Raw genomic sequence first — 21,682 nt, 5'->3', positions numbered from 1 at the left:
TGATTAAATTACCTAGGTATATGATTTATCATTACTCATTACCAAATGAGATTATTAATAATAATTAAACACTTATAGATAATGGACTTACTTATAATTTTTCGCACGATTTTTCGTCGTTGATTCGTAATAACGTTCGAATATTATTCTCTCTCGTTAGATACACAATAATAATTAACCCAACACACGTGATTGAAGTATTTCATGTTCATTATTGATTTAGAACATTAAACAAATATCTAGCATTTTTTTTTTTTTTGTGCTTAGAAACTATACCGGAATGATGACAGTCTGCATAAAATATTCGTTTCTATTACCGGGAACAACGTAAAGGAATTATTATTTTAATTAGGTAAATAAATAATAAGACACAAACACATTTCTATATAATCATAATACAAAAAAAAATTTAATTTATTCAATCATTATACATTGATGCTAATACTGATTAATATTCAAATCCAAAAATGTACGTGTATTTTACAAGAACGTGTTATGTTATTGGTTTTCCCATTAGGATGAGATCTAAAGAATGCACAGCCTTAAAATTAATTTGAATTACTCACAATTTACACATTATATTTACAAAAATAATAATAATACAAATACATTTTAAAAATATCGTAAAAAAGTCTCCTATTCGCAGTTAAATGAATAATATATAAATTAGATATTATATATATTTGCGTAATAACTATATTGATAAATAAATATGTATTTTCTAAACTATCCTACGGTATAATAATAATATTAGAAAATTACTTATTTTCCATAAAAAAGTAGTTTTAAAATAGACAGACATATAATATAGTATACTCAATGTATAATCTTAAATTAAAAATAACTCAAACTATTATCGAATTTAACTATGTATATTAATATTTAATTTTTATAATGTATATTACAAAATATAAATGAAAAGGTATAATATATGCAATTTATTTGTATATTTCTTAATTATCTTCTAAAGTATTATCTAATATTATATTTACAGGAAAAATCATTCGTTGTGCTTATCAATGTCTACTATTTTAATTAGAATGATTGTCTTCATGATTAACAACACTGTTTTGTTGTTGGAGGCATCCTGTGTAGAGTTCGCCATTGAGGCGCAAAATAAACGGTTTAGAGTTTTTCGTTCCTAAAATAATTGTTAACTGTCAAATTTTTTGATCAAAACACAAATAATTTTTCATTTTTAAATCCCATGTATAGGATATTAATAGATTCAAAAATCGCCAGCATACTTTGATTTTTGTTTAATAATAATAAAATAATGTGTTTATCTAAAGGAGAACATTCATTTATAAGCTAAAACACAGATTCTATCATATTATAGCTATTCAAAAAAATTCAAATTTAGTATTTACCTCCATTTAATTCTGATTCAACCTTGACGAGTTGACCTTTGTAAATCCCATTTTTTGTCCTTTTACAAACGTTTATTTTGAGACCGCTAGGCATACCTAAACATCGAAAACAAGATTCTGAATAAAATGTAAATAATAGTATAATTATTAACAATATCACATTAATGTATAAGTGTATTATGAGTTATAAGTATATAACATTATATTATTGCATGTTATTTGTTTACAAGTTATATACTATACCTACACAATATATTAAATACATAAGTACCTACTACCTATAATAAGTATACATACAATTAATTATAACAATATTGATATTATTAAAATTCTCAACTATTCTGGCAATGGATATTCATTGTACCTACTTGAATGTTTGTGAAATAAAAATTGTTTTGAACATAAATTTCGACCCAAAAAATATATTTGTAAAATAAACTATAAAGTATAATATTATTTATTTATAACAGTAAAAAAAGTTAAAAATGAAAATCTTACTATTAACTATTATTTATTTTCCAATTTTCCAATTTTTTTTTTTATCATTATCTACTTGATTCAACTATCATAATAGTGTATGTAATATTTAAAAGTGTATGTAAATCACATTTGTTTTTAGGTCATTGAATTAAAAAGGAAACATTATGTCCCACAAAACTCTATTCGAAGTTTAATTATCTTTAGGATTTATGCACACACATTAACCGAAATAACCGAAATCATCGACATAGAATTATTATTTGACATTTAAATATTAATTATTTCGAGAAGATATAATGACTCTATGTCTAAACATCACGAGAATAAAATTTAAGAAATTTAAATTGTCACATTATTTTAATACGTACTGAAATAAAATAAAGTATACATTTATTTTTTGTCATGTATTACACGCCAGAACATAAATAGTAATTACTAATTATATTTAATAATTAATAATTAATATTTATTATGTAATTACTAATAAATTATTATTGTAATATTTAAATATTCAGCGTTGAATTATACGAAGCGAAGGTATAGATATTTAAAAAGTACAAAAGGTTAAAAAAAAAAACGGAGCCATAAACTCGTATTATTATAATGTTTGCAAGTATACTCTCAAAGTATTTATATGATATTATCAGGCTCTCTTTATAAAACCAACCCTTTCCTGGAGTCCTATATGGTCGACGAGGGTCAACAAAATCAATTATAATATAATACTTTGAACGGAAAAACATGAGTTATATACTTATGTCAGTATATGATATATAGGTTCTATATGATCAAGACCTTGAAAGCCAAGTCGAATATCTGCCGGTTATATTAATATATATGTGGCTATAATTTTTAAGTTTATATACATTATACTCATCTATATATAATCATTTATGTTCGTAGTAACTAATAAGTAATAGGTAATAATATTATTCGTGCAGACGTACTATATGTATACCGTATTATACACAAGAGTAGTATTTTATTGTATGGTACATGAAAAAAAAATGGTCTACCTACATCGATCGCGAAGCGAGTTTTTGTTAGATAATTATAAAAATAATTGTATTTATAATATATGAATTTATATTTTATAAAAAATATTACACTTACCAGCAGACACGTTGATGTCCATTTCAATCGTACCGTTGCTGTCACTGCACAAGTCATCGCCATTCCGTTCAGGCGATTTACTGGACTCCCGTACCGGGCTACTTCCGGTTGGCGCCGGAAATCGTTCAGGGCTCGTCTTGGGGCTGTTGGGACGGCTGATCTCGACAACTCGCGGCGACCGTTCCTTCTTGATTCGTTTTAGATCAGGTTCGTCCTCGTTTTCGCCTGCGTTGTTGTTATTCGTTCCATGTTCCTTCTTACCCAAATTCAACGCCTCACACTGTTCCGGTACAGCCGGCGGTCCGTTGTTTGGGAGCAACGTGACTGGAGACTGGCGCTGCAGATTCATCGCTGCGGGTGCGGAGACGTAAGGTGTCTGCTGCAAGTCTGCCGGGTTGACAGAAAGAAAAATGCCAAACATGTTAATATCATGCATACGTTGTCTCATAGGTAGGTAATATTATAAATGTCTACAGTGGTGTTATGATATTATTATATTGCAATGAGTGTAAGGTGGGTTTTAGTTTTCGTCGTGGTGAAAACAATATGTTTGGGACGTGTGGTGAGCAAATAAATAATAAATATAACATTTACTCATTCCGAATTTGTATATCATTAAATATATTACTATTAAATAATAAATAATAATTACAATAAACTACGAAAACGATACGGAAGACGCGTTTCGCAACTACTGTAGTGCACTTTCCGTGGTTATCTATACTACACAAATATTTAAACTTACTTTGTATTGGAAGTCTTGGAATGGCTGCAGTTTGATTAGCTCTCATTAAATCCATCCACATCAACATACTGAGAATTTCTGAAAAATTATATGATTTATGGTCAAATATTACTGAAATAAAATTTGTTTAGTGCGCAAGTATAATTTATCATTTTATACAATCTTTCCATTTTTTTATTATTAAATTCCGGTTGCATTCATAAGAATTGCAAAAACAAATAGCAGAAAAAAAGGAAAAACATTCGTTAAGACTTGCGTATTTGTAATTGTTCGATAATCTGTATAACATTTCAAATATCATAAATTCATAACAATCGAACTTTTAACAGTCGAATCCAAGCTATATGTGATGATGTGCAGCCCGTGCAGGTGTGGCGGTAACATGTTGTACAAGGTGATAATATTATTAATTATTATTAATCGTTCGTCGATTTATCCAAATCATCGACTTAATAATAATTATATAATATGGGATACGTATATTATTGTGATGAACACGCGTCTTCACAAAAACACATTTAATACCTATACCCAATACATAAAAACCACGAACTTAAAAATGCACATTGTACAGAGTATATATATTTATATGTGTGTATATTATATATTATATCCGTATAGTAATAAATCCGTCTTTGTAAAAAAAAAACCATATGTGGCCGCAGTCACCCTATTATTCCTATGTACAGTATTACATAATATTATTATGGTGGTGGCGGTGGTCGGTGCACGATGATAATAATTAATAATGCCTAATGTGCTTTGCGCGTGTAAAATCACCGAAATTATAATGTAATATTCACGTCGAGAAAATAATATGTCGTCTCTCGTCATGTGCATTAGACTACGAGGTTGTAGGTATGTATTATCACGGCAAGTAGGTACTATATAATACATATGGTACATATAAGACGAATTCGGCGGATTAAACATTTTTCTTTTTCTTTATTTTTCAGTCGGTCAGTCATCCGGCGACGTCTGGAGCAGACCATACGTATGTAACAGTATACAGTATGCATTTATTGTATTATTATTATTATGGATGTAAAACAGCGCGCGAGTCGTGAACAAGTGTCGGTAATTTGTTACATTTTTTTTTTTTTTATGTACGAACACGAGTTTTTTCTTTCGAAATAATAATAATTATTATTATTATACATATTCGTTCATTTTTATATAGGTACACAGACATTATAATAAGAACAAACTCGCGCGCACGCTCGTGTTTTATATTATATGTGTATATATATGATAGTATATACGATATGACGACAACGACAACGTCGACGACGGCGGCGGCAACGGTGGCGGCGGGACTTACAGGGCGGCGGGTGTGAATGAAAGAAAAACCAACAATGTATAATATTATGTATCCATGTTGAATATTTAAATATCAAAAGGCGCACGTATTATATTATTATATTGTGTTATGGATTCAAACGAACACACGATGTCACGGTGTAAATTGATTTATTCAAAAACAGCTATAGGTACGGGAGAGTTGTATACACATCACGTCGCGCGCGTATCAAAAGTGTTACACGCATATACATAATATAGGCAGGTACCTAGCTGGATATTATGCGTGAGTACGTACATATAATATGTATATATATATATATATATATATATATATATATATATAATATATCACACAGGTGTATGTGTAAGTTTTGTGAGCGGGATATTCGTTGTCGAAGAGATGAAGAAGCAGGAGGAAAAATGCAGCCAGACCGTAGTAAAAAAAAATAAAATAAAATAAAATAAAAGCCGTATTTACAACACAATGTGTAAGTAAATTGATAACATTGACGAATGTCCCCGCGCCCGTTCGCATCAGATACGGTCGTCGGACTGTATATATTATTATATGTTATTATTATTATTATTACAACGACCCGAGACCGCGGAGAACGGAGCCTGACGACTCTGGACGAATATAAAACGTTGCATACCGTATAGGTACAACTATAGGCAGGTATATATATATATATATATATTATACTTATACGATATACCCAGTCTTACTTCCTGCGCAAACACAAGTGTAGGTACCTACATCAGTTTACCTGGGCACAACAATCTAATATAAAGTTAGGTATACCTAACAAAGTTATGTCTTATATCACAGCGAATTAATATATAGCTATATATATATAGATAGATAGATAAGGTGCCGGTTATAATTGCAATAGCAAACATAGAGCTCATCGTCAAAATGTAGTATACTCGTAGTATTGTTATTGCAGCGATCATATTGTAATGGAGCAGAAATAAGAAAGTTATATAACGTATAAACTATACAGACTGAACAGATGAATTGCAGTGCTGGCCGAACAAGCATTATTGCTAATCGATGTCCACATATTTTAGTATATCATTATTCATTATGTATTCGAGAATTAGTGATAATATTGCATTATTAGTAAGTATTAATTTAGTAACTCTACGTCTCTCTTCCATGAAGTTTTAGGACAACCTGAACAAAGAGCCAAATAAAAAAAAAAAAAAACTTTAATCTTATGTAAATACTATATCACGTATAAAAATTATTAAAAGCAATACAATTCGTACATTATACATGGTAAAGCTGTGTAAGTATTGCAGTGATTTCTTTAAATAACTACGATTTTTATATCATTTCAAGTATGTATATTTGAAACATTAATAAGAAGGCTCGAATTTAGTTTATGCGTTTTTATTGCAGTAAAACAAAACACGCATTGACATCTAACTTCATACATTTCTTATGTTATATCACATTCATAGGTATGGAAACGAATAATGGGACTTTTTCTTATTCAATAGAGTCTAGTATTTTTTAAAATTATTTTTAAAACCCCTTTTTTATCATCGTTATACCTATATAATATTGAATTTACTTCAGTATTGTAGAATGTATAGATTGTAAAAAAGTTATAGGACCTAAGTTATTAAAAACGATACCCGAACTTAAAAAAAATTAATATATATTTACTAAGCAATATAAAGTTTGCAACAACTTTTTTTTAAACATAATTTACAGAATAATAAGTGTAGTTACATTTTTTAATTTTTACTGATATTTTTCTGACTAAGGTATAAATAAAAAGATTTGAAACGATTTCTATACTTGTGTATATTTTTTAATATAGCTACTTGGATTTTAATAATAGTAGGTATATATTAATTTATTTTCAGCTTTTATAAGTAGCAATGTAATTTTGCTACACTTCTCTTTCACTAATGAAGGGTACTTGATGAATGAGCTAAGCTCTGTGGAGAGAGAAAGATAGAGAGAGAGGAAAGGAAATAGAATCATATATATATTATATAAAGTTGTCGAGAGAGCATATTCATATAATGAAATTAGAACACGTCGTGATAGTTTTTTTGTTCATTCTTGGTAACGTTTCAAAAATACATTAAAACAAAATGAATAGATACACAAAAAACGTTATATATACACACATTTAAAAGTAGAATAAAGGTGAAATTATTATTTAGAAATGAAATTGAACATTTTTATTTTTGGGGCAGCGTCAGACGGACACACCTGTCAAGGGGATTGTAGTTAGTTGTCAGTGTGTTTACCCATTTCCCGCTTATCCTTTTCTTGGCACGAAACTATTCCGTATTATATAAACAGAAAATAAAAAATGTCACAAAGTTTATAGAAAAAATCAAAATAAATAAATACAAATCCGAGAAAAAACAAATGCTCGTTCTATAACATGTGATTGACTTATTGTAATTTCTAAAAGTATTGTTTAAATAATACGAGATCCGTACAAAGTCTATACATTAAAGTCTTTAACATTTTCTAAATATAGTTGTATTATTTTATGCATCGTAAAGATAAAGTTATAAGCTCTTTTAAATTATTGATTTTTAGGTACCACGATTGTGACAAAATGCAGTATTTTTCTTATGTGCATTTGTAGTTTAGACGGCACATCAGCTAAAAAATGCGCACAAAACAATTTCTTATTCTTTCCAAGAACACGACCAACTGAATATATTTACGATCAAAAGTTTTAGAGGATATCATGTTTTTTATGGCTGTATATAACTTGGTTGATGATTTTTTAATTTATTTAGTTCAATATTGAAAACGAATGGAACCAAAAAAATAAACTTAATGATATGTAAACCGAAAATGATACTAATAATACAGTGTATACAGTGTATAAATAGGTACCTAACGGTCATATTTTAAATTTGTATCAAAAATACGAATACTTTAAAACAATAAAAAGAAAGTTTGAAGTATTTTTTTAAATTTTTAAATTCATGTTCATTTAAATCAACAACTATCTTATTCAATGAGCGATCAATCATCACGTACGTATATATCACGACCTATACCTATTGTAACGAGATATTTAAAATAAAACATAACTAATCGACAAAGATTTAACGAATGAATATAGCTAAATAATGATTTTTAAACATTCAAAACTAAAAACAATTAATGAAATTAAAGATTTTGAGTAAAATAAAATTCAAACTCCTAAAACCTGAAAAATGCAGGTTGAAAATCATAAATCCAAATTACTACATACAATATTTGATAAATAAACAAATTATGTAGGAACATAATATATATATATATATATATATATATATATTATATTTAAAACATATTCATCCGAGTTGAATCTATTAAACTTTGGGTTATTATACTGAATATTCTATATTCTATAACATTTCATAGCTATGATGGCTTTCCAGGGATAAACAAAAATTTGTTTTTAAAACAATAAACGATTTTGATACTTCGTATATTACGAATAAAATTTCAAAAATACTTGAAATATAAAAAAAATTGAAAAATATTTGAAATTTTGAACTTAATATTTTTTTTAAAGAATATTATTTTTAAATAACATATTTAGGACATTAAATCGTACAGACAATATACCACTTTAATAAGTTTCTAGGGCATCTAATTGTCTGCCCTAAATTAATAATTATGTAAAACGTAAGATTTAGTACCTCGCTGTTTGCTAGTGTGGTCGCCGGCCACCACTTGATGTGCTGCAGCGGCCATCATCGTGGCTGATTGGTAATGCGGCAACTGTAGCTGGTGGCCGTTGAACAACGGCGAAGATTCGGCAGCACCCGTCGACGGTGGTGGCTGGAGTTGGGCCAGACGTTGCATCGGACTGCCTGGCCGAGGCGACGACGAAGACGACGACGGCTGCTGTCTTCCCTGTTCCGTGGCGGCGCGATGTCTGTTGTTGTCTATGATAGCGGCTGCCAAGTGTCGGAACCGATCGTCAGCAGCTAGCACGCTGGCGTAATGCTGCTGCTGCTGGTGGTGATGGTGCTGCTGCTGCTGTTGGTGATGGTGCTGTTGTTGCTGGTGATTATGATGCTGTCCGTGCGCCGCCGACGACAGTTGACCGTGGTGATGAAGCTGTCCGGCGGCCGTCGTCACCGGGAGCGCGGGCAAGTACTCGGACAGAAGCGACTTGTTCCGGCGACCCTCGCGCCGGTTTCCGGCTATAGCCATGTTCAATTCGTCCACCGAACTGAACTGATTCATTTTCGACTCGTACGCGTACAGGTACTTGACATATCTGCAAACGGTACAATAGTATATTATAGAATGTCCACACAATTACATATTAACATTGGTATTGGTATTACATTCGATAAACGATGTAAGTAATAACAGCGGTAAACTATAGATTTTATTATAAAATTAAACAGTGCAATTTCAGTTATAGGATTTTACGTAAATACGAGCCAAAGAGGAAAACAATTATTACAGTAAACAACAATATTACAGACATGGACAATGGGCAATTATTGGGCATGTGCTGATATTAAACCTAATGAAAATAAAATAATTTTGAGGTGCAATCAAAACCAAAATCGCCCAAAACAAGTACCTGCATATATGCATAAAATGTTAAGTATGTATTTATAACTAAACCATTGATTGTTTTCTGTAAACGTCGATGAAAAAAAAAATGTATGTTTGCTAAAACTTGACAAATATTAGTGTAAAGTTCCTAATTATAATAAGCCATAAGAATAGTTCATAAAATATCATAGCATCACGCGGTATAGAATAACCATAATTTTAACACGGGTATAATATTATAAATAAATGATTTATTTTATACTATTATTTGCATTGGCTTATTATAGGTATCTATCAATAACTAATAATAATAATTTAATGTTTAATCAACTTGGTAAAAAAAATAAATTATAAATATTTTAATAAATATGATTTTTGCACTGTATTGTCATTCGCTAATGAATTGTCACAAAACCGATACTAAGTTAGGCGTTTGCATCATTAAATATTTATATTTTATATTTATAAGTAATATATACATACTGTGTTCTCAATGTGAAAGCCGCACTAGTGATAGACGGCGGTAGGCCCAAGCCTCGGATTATCTCTTGCCAAAGTTTTTTGGTGATGACCGCCACGATTCCACCTCTCTGCACAACCAGTTTGTACAGCGTGTACAGGTCCAACACACGTTTAGCCATGATCGGTAGTCGACTGATCGGAGTCCCTGAAAACCGATATATACACAATTAATTCCTTAATACGTCCGCGTAACGCATACATGCATTTATACAATTCATACTAAATATATGTATATTTTATTCATGTTATATTAAAATATCACAGACGACAGACCACAATGTAAGTTATAGTGACTATAGAAGCGTACGTACGGTGAATGATATTTTACCATAGCACAGTTAAATAAATCGTTACAACCATTAGTGATGTGACATTATTCGGAAATATCAAATATTTACTCTTATTAAGGTTTTTCTTACATATCGTCTCCCCTGATAAGTAAATTTCTATGTAAAAACATATTATAATAGGTATTCACTTCAGTAAAATAACTAGTAACTAAAATATTTGATTTTGATAAGTGGGTTACCTATAATATTATAGTGGGTATATACAGTTATTATATTATTATTATATTATATCTTTGGAAATTTGTATTATAACTATAAAGTAAGCTTAATTTAAATATTTAATGGTAATTTTTTCTAAACTTTTATGATAAATATAAACAGTTTAATAAAAAATAATAATATATATTATGGGTCTCGCCCGTTAGTATGGATGACAGATGCAGGGAACATATAATATGAATATTTTGATAGTTGGGGTTATCAATTTACCCATGCTACAGTACTATAACAAGGTTAAAAGTAATACGTATAACGCACATATTTAACATGTTTCACTAAGAAAATGTCGAATAAGTTAATATTATATATAGGTACTTTTCAAAATACCGAGTGCTGTTCGTTGATAGAATATACCTAATAATTGTATGGGCATTTAATAATAACAACAACAGCAAAATACCTATAGGTAGGTAATGTAAATAATATGATGGGAATAATAATGATAATAATAATACCTATAACTGCATAATATCAAGTACTTATGTATATATACCTCAGCAGCTAAAAATAAATAATAAAATTATATACATTTTTTTTATGCGCTTTTATCATAACACCTATATTAATATTTAGAGCGTTAATACAGAATACATATAGGATCTATTATATATATATATATATATATATATATATATAATATAAATAATAATATTATTACGTTCACTATTATAATAATATGTAGACCGCAGCAATGCCTATATAATATGGTTATATATTTTATATGGGTTTTCGTGCCTTTTTATGACTTATAATATTATATATGGACTGCGGTGCGCTGCGTGCGTTGTTCTAGAGTCTAGACAATATTATATTATAATATGCGAGTACCTATATTATACCTGTAAGGCTATTATATATGAATTGTATATGTATACATATTAATAACATAACATTATATACAGTACGGTCGAATTGTCGGGATCGTTTATTATAGAATGAAATTAGAGCTCTCCACGTGCATTCGAATGCCGCCAGTCGGTCGGTTTGCACGCCACCAAGCGTAAATATTATATTAATATTATTATTGCACTCGTAAGTATATAATATTGTACATACATCATACACGTTTTAATGATGTAGGCGTATTAAATATATAAAACTGACACACGACGGTATAGTTGCAATAAAAAACGAAAAACGAATATTATCATCCACGCGCCCCACATGCTAAACTTATTTTTATTTCAGTAAAAACAATACTAACTTAACCTTGTATTGAATATCCATGGATTTTACTCAGTAAAATAATGTATCATACATATATAAAAGCCTTTGAAAAAATAAACTTTTTAGTATATAAGTGCCTAAATATAGAGCACAAAAATAACCAAAATATTGAAAACATTATATCATATAGACGGTAAATAAAATGCTAACAAATTTGTATGAACATTCCATAACTTATGTCTTTAATGTTTAATCTTTATCAAGTTATTGATTTTTGAATAAAAACAAAAAAACAGCGTTTGTCAAATACTCTGCGCAGTATTAAGGTAATTTTTAAAAGTATTGCAATCTCATTTCTTAAAGTATAAAATAAATCAATTTTGCAACCAGAAACTATCTTCAGTGTTGATAAATGACCTATTTTTATAGATATATAAAGTGTCTTCGAAAACAAAACAAAAAAACACTTTAATTGTAATGTCATCCATTCCAAGATGGTGTTTCGACCTTCTACCTCAAATTTAAAATAATTCAATAAACCAAAAAACCAAAAAAAATAATAATATAAAATAAAAACTCAAAATATTATGTAGTTTCACTAATGGCTGGCTTCTCTCCTCAAAAGATTCATATGTAAATTACTCTGCAGTGCTTATTTGCTTATTATATTAGCTAAGAACAGATTGTAAATTCCTATATATATTAAAAAAAAAATGTAATACCAATAATTTCATATATAAAATACACTATTGATCTATTATAATACAGTCATTGCACATAATATTTACGTAATAAATAGGTACATAATATTATATCCAAATGCAAACAAACACAATATAATAATAAACAACGTACCTAACCTATATAGTTAAAAAGTTAACATTTTACGGTACCACCATCGAAGGGAAACATTTCGTAGAAAATTAACAATTGAAATAAAAAATTTCAATAAGCATTTTTTGTTCGATTTCTTCGAATATACGGAATTTTACGATTCTGTGTAACTCCGTAATATATTAACAGGTATACGGTTTTATAATTTCACGTTTCTCGGAATTGTGGGAAGGAAGGTATATAAAATAATATTATCTACCTATAATAATATAATAATGATAGGCAGTATAAAATAGACAGTTAATTTATGTAATTTTTTATTATGTATCTATTACTTCAACCTATAATAAAATAATACTATTAAAATTTATATTTATATAATAATCATAGATTTGAACATTTAGTATTTTTGTGCAAAATATGTATTCATCGGCGCAATGTATAATATATAAACATTATATAGATGACATTGATGACAGTACAATATTATTGTGGCTTGATGAGGCGCGGCCGTACGCATTCAGTGTACCGGCCTGTTGCTAGCTCCCGGATGGGTGACCACCCAGGATTTTTAGCAACATATACTTGCCCCATATACACAAACACGAGTTACAACCCTACAAAAATAACCCCCACCGTACCACCTCACACCTAATGGCCTATGTTGTCGCATATTCCCCCTGAAAAAATTAAAAATAATATATTATTTATATTTTATACCAGTTAATTTTTAATATATTATATTAATTGTAATAATAACACCTCGTGATAATAATCACGCATCCTCGCATATTGTAATTTATATTCATATGAATTAAACTTTGAGCCAGTATAGCGATCTAAAGTTTGACCAAAAACAAAAAGTGAGGACTGAGGGGTGATTAAAACTGTGTAACTCAACTCTTGAGTTTTGATACAGAAGGAAGCTTTAGACTATTTCCATAACCCGTAAATAATCGTGCAACTATTGTCAATTTATTTAATTTAATACTATTTTAACAATACATAGTTATTTCCAATCATTGTAAAATAAATTGGTAAAATATTTTATAGTATTGTAAAACTGAAAGCCAACTCAAGCAAGCAATGAGAGGTCATCCACCCATCACTCCCTTCTTCCGTTCACATCAATCCTTAGATATGCCATTACATACCTTAAATACCTATTATTGTTTTTCATATTATATAGATATAATATATATTCACGTATAATAATATGTAATAGGTATAGACATTTTATATTTTGTGTACATTCCATGCTAAGTGAATCTCGAATATATTATTTAATATAATTGTCAATTTGTCAACCACATACATATACCTACTTAGTACTTAGCCGGATATAAGATTATATGCCTATATATATACACGTATAATATATACTATATTAAAAACATACCTATATATGACGGACCGTTGATTATACCCTAAACAGAATGTTCAAAAAGTTTGGAGACCTTCATTATAGACTAATTAGGACTGACAAACAATAATATGATATAATATAATTTAAATTATAATTAGTGAAGTTATTACATATTTTACCTAATAAATGTGCATCAGTGCTGTCTATAATTTCTATTGATATACTAATATGTTCCTGTATGGCTGTATAACTATAAAAATATACAAACAGTAATGAATATTTTTCCAAATTTGTTGAACACGTTGTATATAATTTAAAATTTTATAGTCTAGCTATAATATAGTCACTATATAGTCACTATATCATGGTAAAATTCTTACTAAACCATCCGAACGCATAATATACCATAAGATGATTTTAATTCTCTCCATTGGACCGTTCCCATTGGCCCGCCGTCCGATTGAATTAAAACACGCCCGTTTTATATATTATCTACCTTACCTCTTCCGACTGCAACGCCGCGCCGCTGTGAAGGGGAAAACCATCACGATGACGTGCCATGATATCAACAACGAATTAAAAATGTTATATTATAAAAATAAAGCAATAATTATTAATAACATGATGATAAGATATCAATAAGAATACGTATATAATTATTATGTTGTTATTTACTGATATTAGTGATATTATGAAGGCGCACAATAATACGGAATACCGTCATACCCGACGAATGAAAGTAAATGGGATCCATATACATCTGGTGGTAGAGAACACGGTAGCAAAATCTACTTTTATCGAGTTTTATCCATAATATACGAAGATTAGATATTAATATAGACAATATAGTGTACTGGAAGCATATTATACAGGAATATCCGTAAGCACGGGGTTTCCGCCAGAAATGCATCAGCTACAAACTGCAGACTGCTGTAGCCGCACGTATAATTCGAATAGACATTCTATATGATAATATATTATAAAACCCTTTATGATAAGAAGGTATACACCTTGAATTATTAGGTATTAATATTGTCCACGACAGTTATTATCTATAAATAATATAATAATAAAAGGTGTTTACTGTAAAACCATTGTTCTTTTTTTTTCTCGATAAAACGTCACACGGTTATGTATAACATTATAATATGAGCTATGCCGATATCTCTGTAAGATATTTTGGTATAATATACTAATATATATTATATATAGGTGTTAATGTGTATACTATGATAAGTTATAGCTTATAATTGTATGAAATAAATATTTTATCATTCCCAGTGAATATTAAAATAATAATAATAATTATTATAATTGGTATAAATATATAACAGTTTTTTTTTCCGTGGTCATCCTGAACTGTGAGGAAGGAACTGTTGATTTTTGGAACACGTGGATGTTTTTGGCAGAATTTTGAATAGACACCCATTATAACAGTTAATAGCTATACATAGATATATTGATTATTCAATAGACAGAAATAAAACAAATACCTAATATTATAAGAATGGTTTTTTTTCTTTGGCTTGACATGAAATTACAGAAAATTTCCCTGAATAACCCTTTAAATCACATGATGTATACATCGTTTAAAATCTTCAGACCATATTTTTTTAGAAGTATTTATGTATGTATGTATATAAAATATAAACACGTGTCGACTCGCGAGGTGTCTTGTTTAAGGTTTGACGCTACTTTATTAACAGCGGTCGCGTCAACACACCGTGCGTTGACGACTACTGTACTCACACATAATACTTAAATATATATACCTACACTGCAGTCTATACCTCTTGACTAATAAATCAACAGTATTTTGTTAAAAAAGTAAAAAAATAGAAGACGGTATAATTCATTATCATATCAGTATATCACCCGTATAGATATATCTACATCGAATAATATAATAATATACAGGGTGGTTAACCACGCTTTTTGTCCTTTAATATATTGTATTTATTCAAATTCTAATTTTCGGAATTTTTAAGTGCAAGTTAGAATTTCAATACTATATACATAAATTTTTTTTCAAACAAATCGAAATTTTTCGATTTATAAGCATATGTAATAGGTAATTAAACGGTGATGCAAATCAATGTCTTTTTTTGCTAACGAGAACTGCCGTGATTTATAAGTACCGTTAGAGGATGACTTTAAAAAAATGTAGATGTATATACCTATATTAATTCAAACGACTATTATTTAGTTTCTGCGTTATTAAAACAATAGTGTAGGTACTATTTTTTAATATTAGATAGGTATATTCTACTATATACCTATTATAGTAAGTATTTTTTTTTTGGGAAGGGCCCCACACATATAGTGGTTGAACCGCTGCAGCGGTCGTATACCGTTCAACAAATTCAAATTATTTGATTTTAAACGCAACCTTCTGATATTTATTTACACGTGTCCTACGTGAATTTGGTGAGTGCGGCCGAAAACAATACAGCATGGTCAGAATAGAATTCGTTCGCACTCGCCGGATTCGCGTACAACGTAGAGCACGGCGTAAGTGTGAAGAGCATAGAGTATATCCCTATACACAACAACATTGTACAAATTTTAAAATGTTAATATATAAATTAATATTAAATATTTATATCTATACAACTTAACTCGTCTATAATCATTCATATACCTGTATTATAATGTTCCAACGGTATAGAAAATGTGATTATCTAAAAATATGATCCAACGTTAAATAATTAAATATTCCAAAATTCAGAATTTGTATGAATGTATGATTGATTGGGATAAATATGGGGTAGAATGTTCGGAGAAACACACATATATAATAACAGCACGTTTATCGATATATACGAAGACGGTACAAATATAGAACAGTGCACAGTGCAGCTATCCGTATATTATATTATCGTCGCTGTCAATTTAAATATTATATTATGTTAATTTTTCCAGCGCATTAAAATATTTTTGAAATGGTCAAGCGACTGGGACGTGTATAAAACAATTTAAAAAATAAATAAGAAAAGCGACGATTGTTTTTGGATATATACCTATAACCTATACGGGCTACGGTCATTAAGGTACGTATTGTTGTGTCACCTTGTTGACCGCCACCAACTCATTGAATGCGCGCGTGTTCTGTAGCTGCAGTACCACTCGGAGACTGCATCAGAGCCGGACATAGTAAATAATAATGTTACGTGTACCCACAATAGTAATAATATTAAATACATGTGCCCGCCGTGTTGATATTGTTGGTATCGTCATAATTTATGTCACAAAGTACCTTATCCAATGTCTGCAAGATTTCCACCAAACATTCGAACCATCACGTGTGAGCTATTTGATAGTATATTGCAGGTGTTGTAATATATTATAAGAAAAACCGATCACATAGGATATCATATTATTATTCTATAGCATAATTATAGTCACCGAAGAACAAAAACTATTTATCACACTACAAAATCGTTAATAATTTCAAGAGATAGATTTTTTAAATTCATATCCATATAGTTTAACAATAATTTTATACCACGCGTGTACTAGAATATTCTAGATAGTTATGTATACGAATTGTCACGTAGTATTATTCTAGCATTATATCAAAAGAAGCGCTCGTTCATAACATCACGACCCGTCATAAATCATTCACCATGATGATAATATTATAATAAATTGATAGATTCAAGAATCGTGTACCCGGTCGATTATACAAAATTCGAATAAATCTGTGTATGATGTAATATAGAAATCTGGATATTAATCATTATGTAGTTAACTATGGCTGCTGTTGAATTTTGTGTATATTTTAGAGCGTATGCGGCCAATGTATAGGTTGTAGCATTGATTATAAATACCTACTAGTATTTATAATCAATGGTTGTAGGTACCGATGTATACCGGTTTTTTCCATTTGGTTAATCTGATATATATATATATATATATACGCACTGATAGTTACAATAATATAATATAATAACAATTGAGTCAAATAAGTTACACCCCCCGGCAAAAAAAGTTTGCTTGGTAAAATATTAGTTTGCAGGTTTTTTGTATTTTCAGTACTGGCCCAACGTTATGGTTATATCAAACATTATGTTTGAAACATATAATACTATATTCGCGATTCACAATTAATTTCGTTAATTAGTCAAATCAACCCGTGTTTTGTGGTTTTTATAAAGTAAAGATAAACCATAAATATCTTAACTTACAAACTAAAATCGTTATATTACATTGTATCTGCGTTGCTATAATTATTTGCAAAAACAATAATATGATAAAGGTACACTTTTCTATTCAATAGATTGCCGAACTGCACTTGTAACTATTCCTCGCCATGAATATTGCGCTCAGATTCAAAAAAGATTATTCCATAGGACTTACCTATAAAATCACTAATTTTGTTTTTTAATTGTAGGTACGTGTGGCGTGTGTCGAATTTCGATCAATTTAGTATTATAGTCTGCGCATACAATTTAGAAATAATGACGTTTTCAATGTCGACATGCGTGTTGGCCGGTGGAAGACCCCGCGTGATGATTATATATCTACGTCGATCATAAAATCTTGTATTTTTAATGCTGAACACAAATGTCCTGTATTTAGGTATACTTATGAACGGTCACTTCCGAATCTAGCACGATGTCTGTGTATCTGTTTTGGGGGTACGTGATGATTATAGTTTACCGGCAAAAAAAGGTATTGGTATACCGCGAACGATATGCACAATAACAACCGAAAGAAAGTAGTACCTATATTATTTACCGGTAAAGTAATATAGCTATTGACAACAACAATACTAATAATAATATATAATATTATTCCACGCGGCAATGGTACATTATTATGGGACCGTGGGCCGGGACCGGAGACGCTCTACACCTATTATACGTGCGGGTCTTGGCCGACAAGTCATCGCGGTCGCGTCGTTTAATTATTATTAAAATTTAGTAAAAACACGATCGTTCGGCATTCCCGTTACCGCCCGCTCAGCACAACTGCACACAAGACAAATATTTACCCGTGCCTCTCTCTATATATAATATTATTATACACACTATATGTATTATATTCGTCTGTATGTGGACGCCCCGGCCGATGGGTGTGGTGCTCATAATATGCAGGACGACGACGACGACGGCGGCGGCGGTGACTCTCGATGTTTGCCCGCGTATATACACACACACAATATACACACAGGTATAATAATATACATCGCGGTCGTGGTGTTATTACACGCGGTATTACTATTATTATTATTATTATTATTATCATCATTACTATTATTATTATATTATGTGTACACACACCGTGGGCATACACACACACACACACCCGATTTTTTTTTTATATTTTATTTATCGGAATGGCTTTTAGCGGCGAAATGCCCAATCAAAAGGACCGGGGGAGCAAATAATATTATATTAACTGGCGGCGACGAGTACCTGTACGTTTTATACATAGACGCTCCCGAGGTAAACAACGGGTTATAAGTTCAATGTATATGCGCATATATAGGTACATATATATTATTATGTACCCATAGGATCTGTGTCTCGTGACGTTATAATAATAGTAATATATGTATAATGAACGCACAGATATTCAATGCGCCACACAATCGGTAGGTATATATTATTATGTGTATTAAATCATTTCCCCGGCCACGGTGTACTACATGTGCAGTGTGTAGGTATTATACGTATCATGCCGATGACAATAACGTGATGTGGTGTTTGCTCGGTCGTCTGTGATCCTTTTTGATATCCCACATCAACAGAATATAATAATAATAATAATATCGTATACATATTATATTATACAGTCATCATAAAATAGCCATATAAGAAAATGACAAGTGTATATACACGCACACAACATTAGATATAATACAGTCGAGTCGCGATAAACTCAAAGTTGAAGGGGGATCAAGATTCGCTTTGAGATACCTAAATTGAATTTATCTAAATTAAGTTCTTGCAGGAGAAAAAAAAAATCGAGTTGTCGAGTTTTTCGAGTTATCGCGACCCTGCTGTATTATTATATGCGCGTTGGTAATTTACATTATATTTTATAATTTGTATTATATTATCTTCTATTAATGATGATACTATAATAATTATTCGAATTATTGATTATTGATATAATATATACACGCGTGATGTTTATATTATATTATCGTATATATATTCTATTATTCTTATCGGCATCACAATGTCATTATAAACGCACCCCCTCTCCAATCCGTTAAGCAAATAAATCGAAAGAGAATCGATATTTTTTTTCTTACAGGTATAATACTTTATTTACGCGACCAAATATATATATATATATATATATACACACAAGGTATATGATATAGGTATTATATTGTTATACAATTATTATTCAAACGTCAATAATAATAAACTCGCACCAAAATGAAATCCATTTTCAAGGCTAAATAAATAATAATCGACTATACATTAAGATAATAATATAATAACACGATATAACCTACACCTATATGTATGTACCTACACAATACACATAGATATCTAGTTCTGGATCGAATATATATATAACATCATATTTGTCAGTGTTGGTGAGTTGCGACCATACAATCATATTGTATAATAAAGCATATAACACATAATATATATATTAAATTCTATATGATTATAATATATTATAGTATATAAACATCGTCCCACCACTAATAATTGTCGTTGTTATTGTTATCAATAAACGATGGGAGTGCTAACGCGGAAAAAAAAAAAGTATATAAACATCACAATATTAGTATAGTATATAAATTTTCGTACTAATATTAATATATTTATCTTGAAAAAAATAAAAGTATTCATATATTAATAATATTATTGCTAACGTAAAATATAATATAATAGCTGTAGTAGAAGATATTGTTAAAATTTTGTTTTTGAATTAAAGCATTTCCCCATATTCTCCATATAAGCATATTATAATACAAATGGTCCTTAAACTTCGAAGGGAAGGATAATCTCACATAGTTAATATTATTAAATAGTTTTTACTTATTACTCGTTACACGAATATTAATGTAATGAGCGTATTTGAGAATAAAAATCTGAATGTTGAGTAAAACTGACTCAAATATTCATAATTATAAATACGATCTCGGTGAAAATGCGATGAGTGATGACATATTAGCATCGTTATTATAAGTATTATGATTACAATATCACTGAATGGTATGCGTCGTGTTAAACGCATATTATTATATTATTTTCTAGTTTAAAAACCACACTGTAATAGGCTGCAGTAGGCAAAAATCATTACGTACCGAAAACCTTGGCCGTCTGGGTTTTGGCATCCATACAAACACCACCGGTCTCGCTGCAACAGTGCAACACGAAAAAATGTGTTGGCCACGTGTTCCGTCGCACGAGACGGATACATTTGATTTTAATACGCATTATCATTAGTCTGGTTCCGAGTCGACGATTGCAGTGTAAGTTGGGCGTAAGCGCGGCTAACGCCATTAGCGATTTTCAAGGAGTCGTATACGAGACAAAAACCGAATTTAAACGCGACGATTTCGTCGTATGGTACCTTTTATAATACTGTGTTTACAGCTGTCTGCAACACTTCCGCACATGATGCGACTTGTAATTTAATAAATATAATATTATACTCGATAAACCTTATGTGTTTTACTATTAATTA

The 21,682-nt window shown here is 30.0% G+C and overlaps 1 protein-coding gene across 1 annotated transcript in view; it reads right to left on the bottom strand.

The window, feature by feature from the left end:
• Window positions 1–379: 379 nt before the first annotated feature.
• The window catches only part of LOC107165043 (uncharacterized), a 76,630-nt gene continuing 55,327 nt past the window's right edge, over window positions 380–21,682 (bottom strand). Inside the window, exons 5-10 of the mRNA XM_015513092.2 lie at window positions 10,046–10,229; window positions 8,686–9,272; window positions 3,709–3,786; window positions 2,964–3,350; window positions 1,371–1,466; window positions 380–1,141 (exon numbers count right to left, since the gene is read on the bottom strand). Of these exons, the coding sequence (XP_015368578.1) occupies window positions 1,032–1,141; window positions 1,371–1,466; window positions 2,964–3,350; window positions 3,709–3,786; window positions 8,686–9,272; window positions 10,046–10,229 (1,442 nt within the window). The 3' untranslated portion in view covers window positions 380–1,031. The remainder of the gene's footprint in view (window positions 1,142–1,370; window positions 1,467–2,963; window positions 3,351–3,708; window positions 3,787–8,685; window positions 9,273–10,045; window positions 10,230–21,682) is intronic.

The sequence above is a fragment of the Diuraphis noxia genome, unplaced genomic scaffold (assembly GCF_037042655.1).
Source record: "Diuraphis noxia isolate RWA-SAM2 unplaced genomic scaffold, SU_Dnox_SAM2 contig0002, whole genome shotgun sequence".
Lineage (NCBI taxonomy): Eukaryota > Metazoa > Arthropoda > Insecta > Hemiptera > Aphididae > Diuraphis > Diuraphis noxia.
This window is presented reverse-complemented; position numbering and strand designations above follow the sequence as displayed.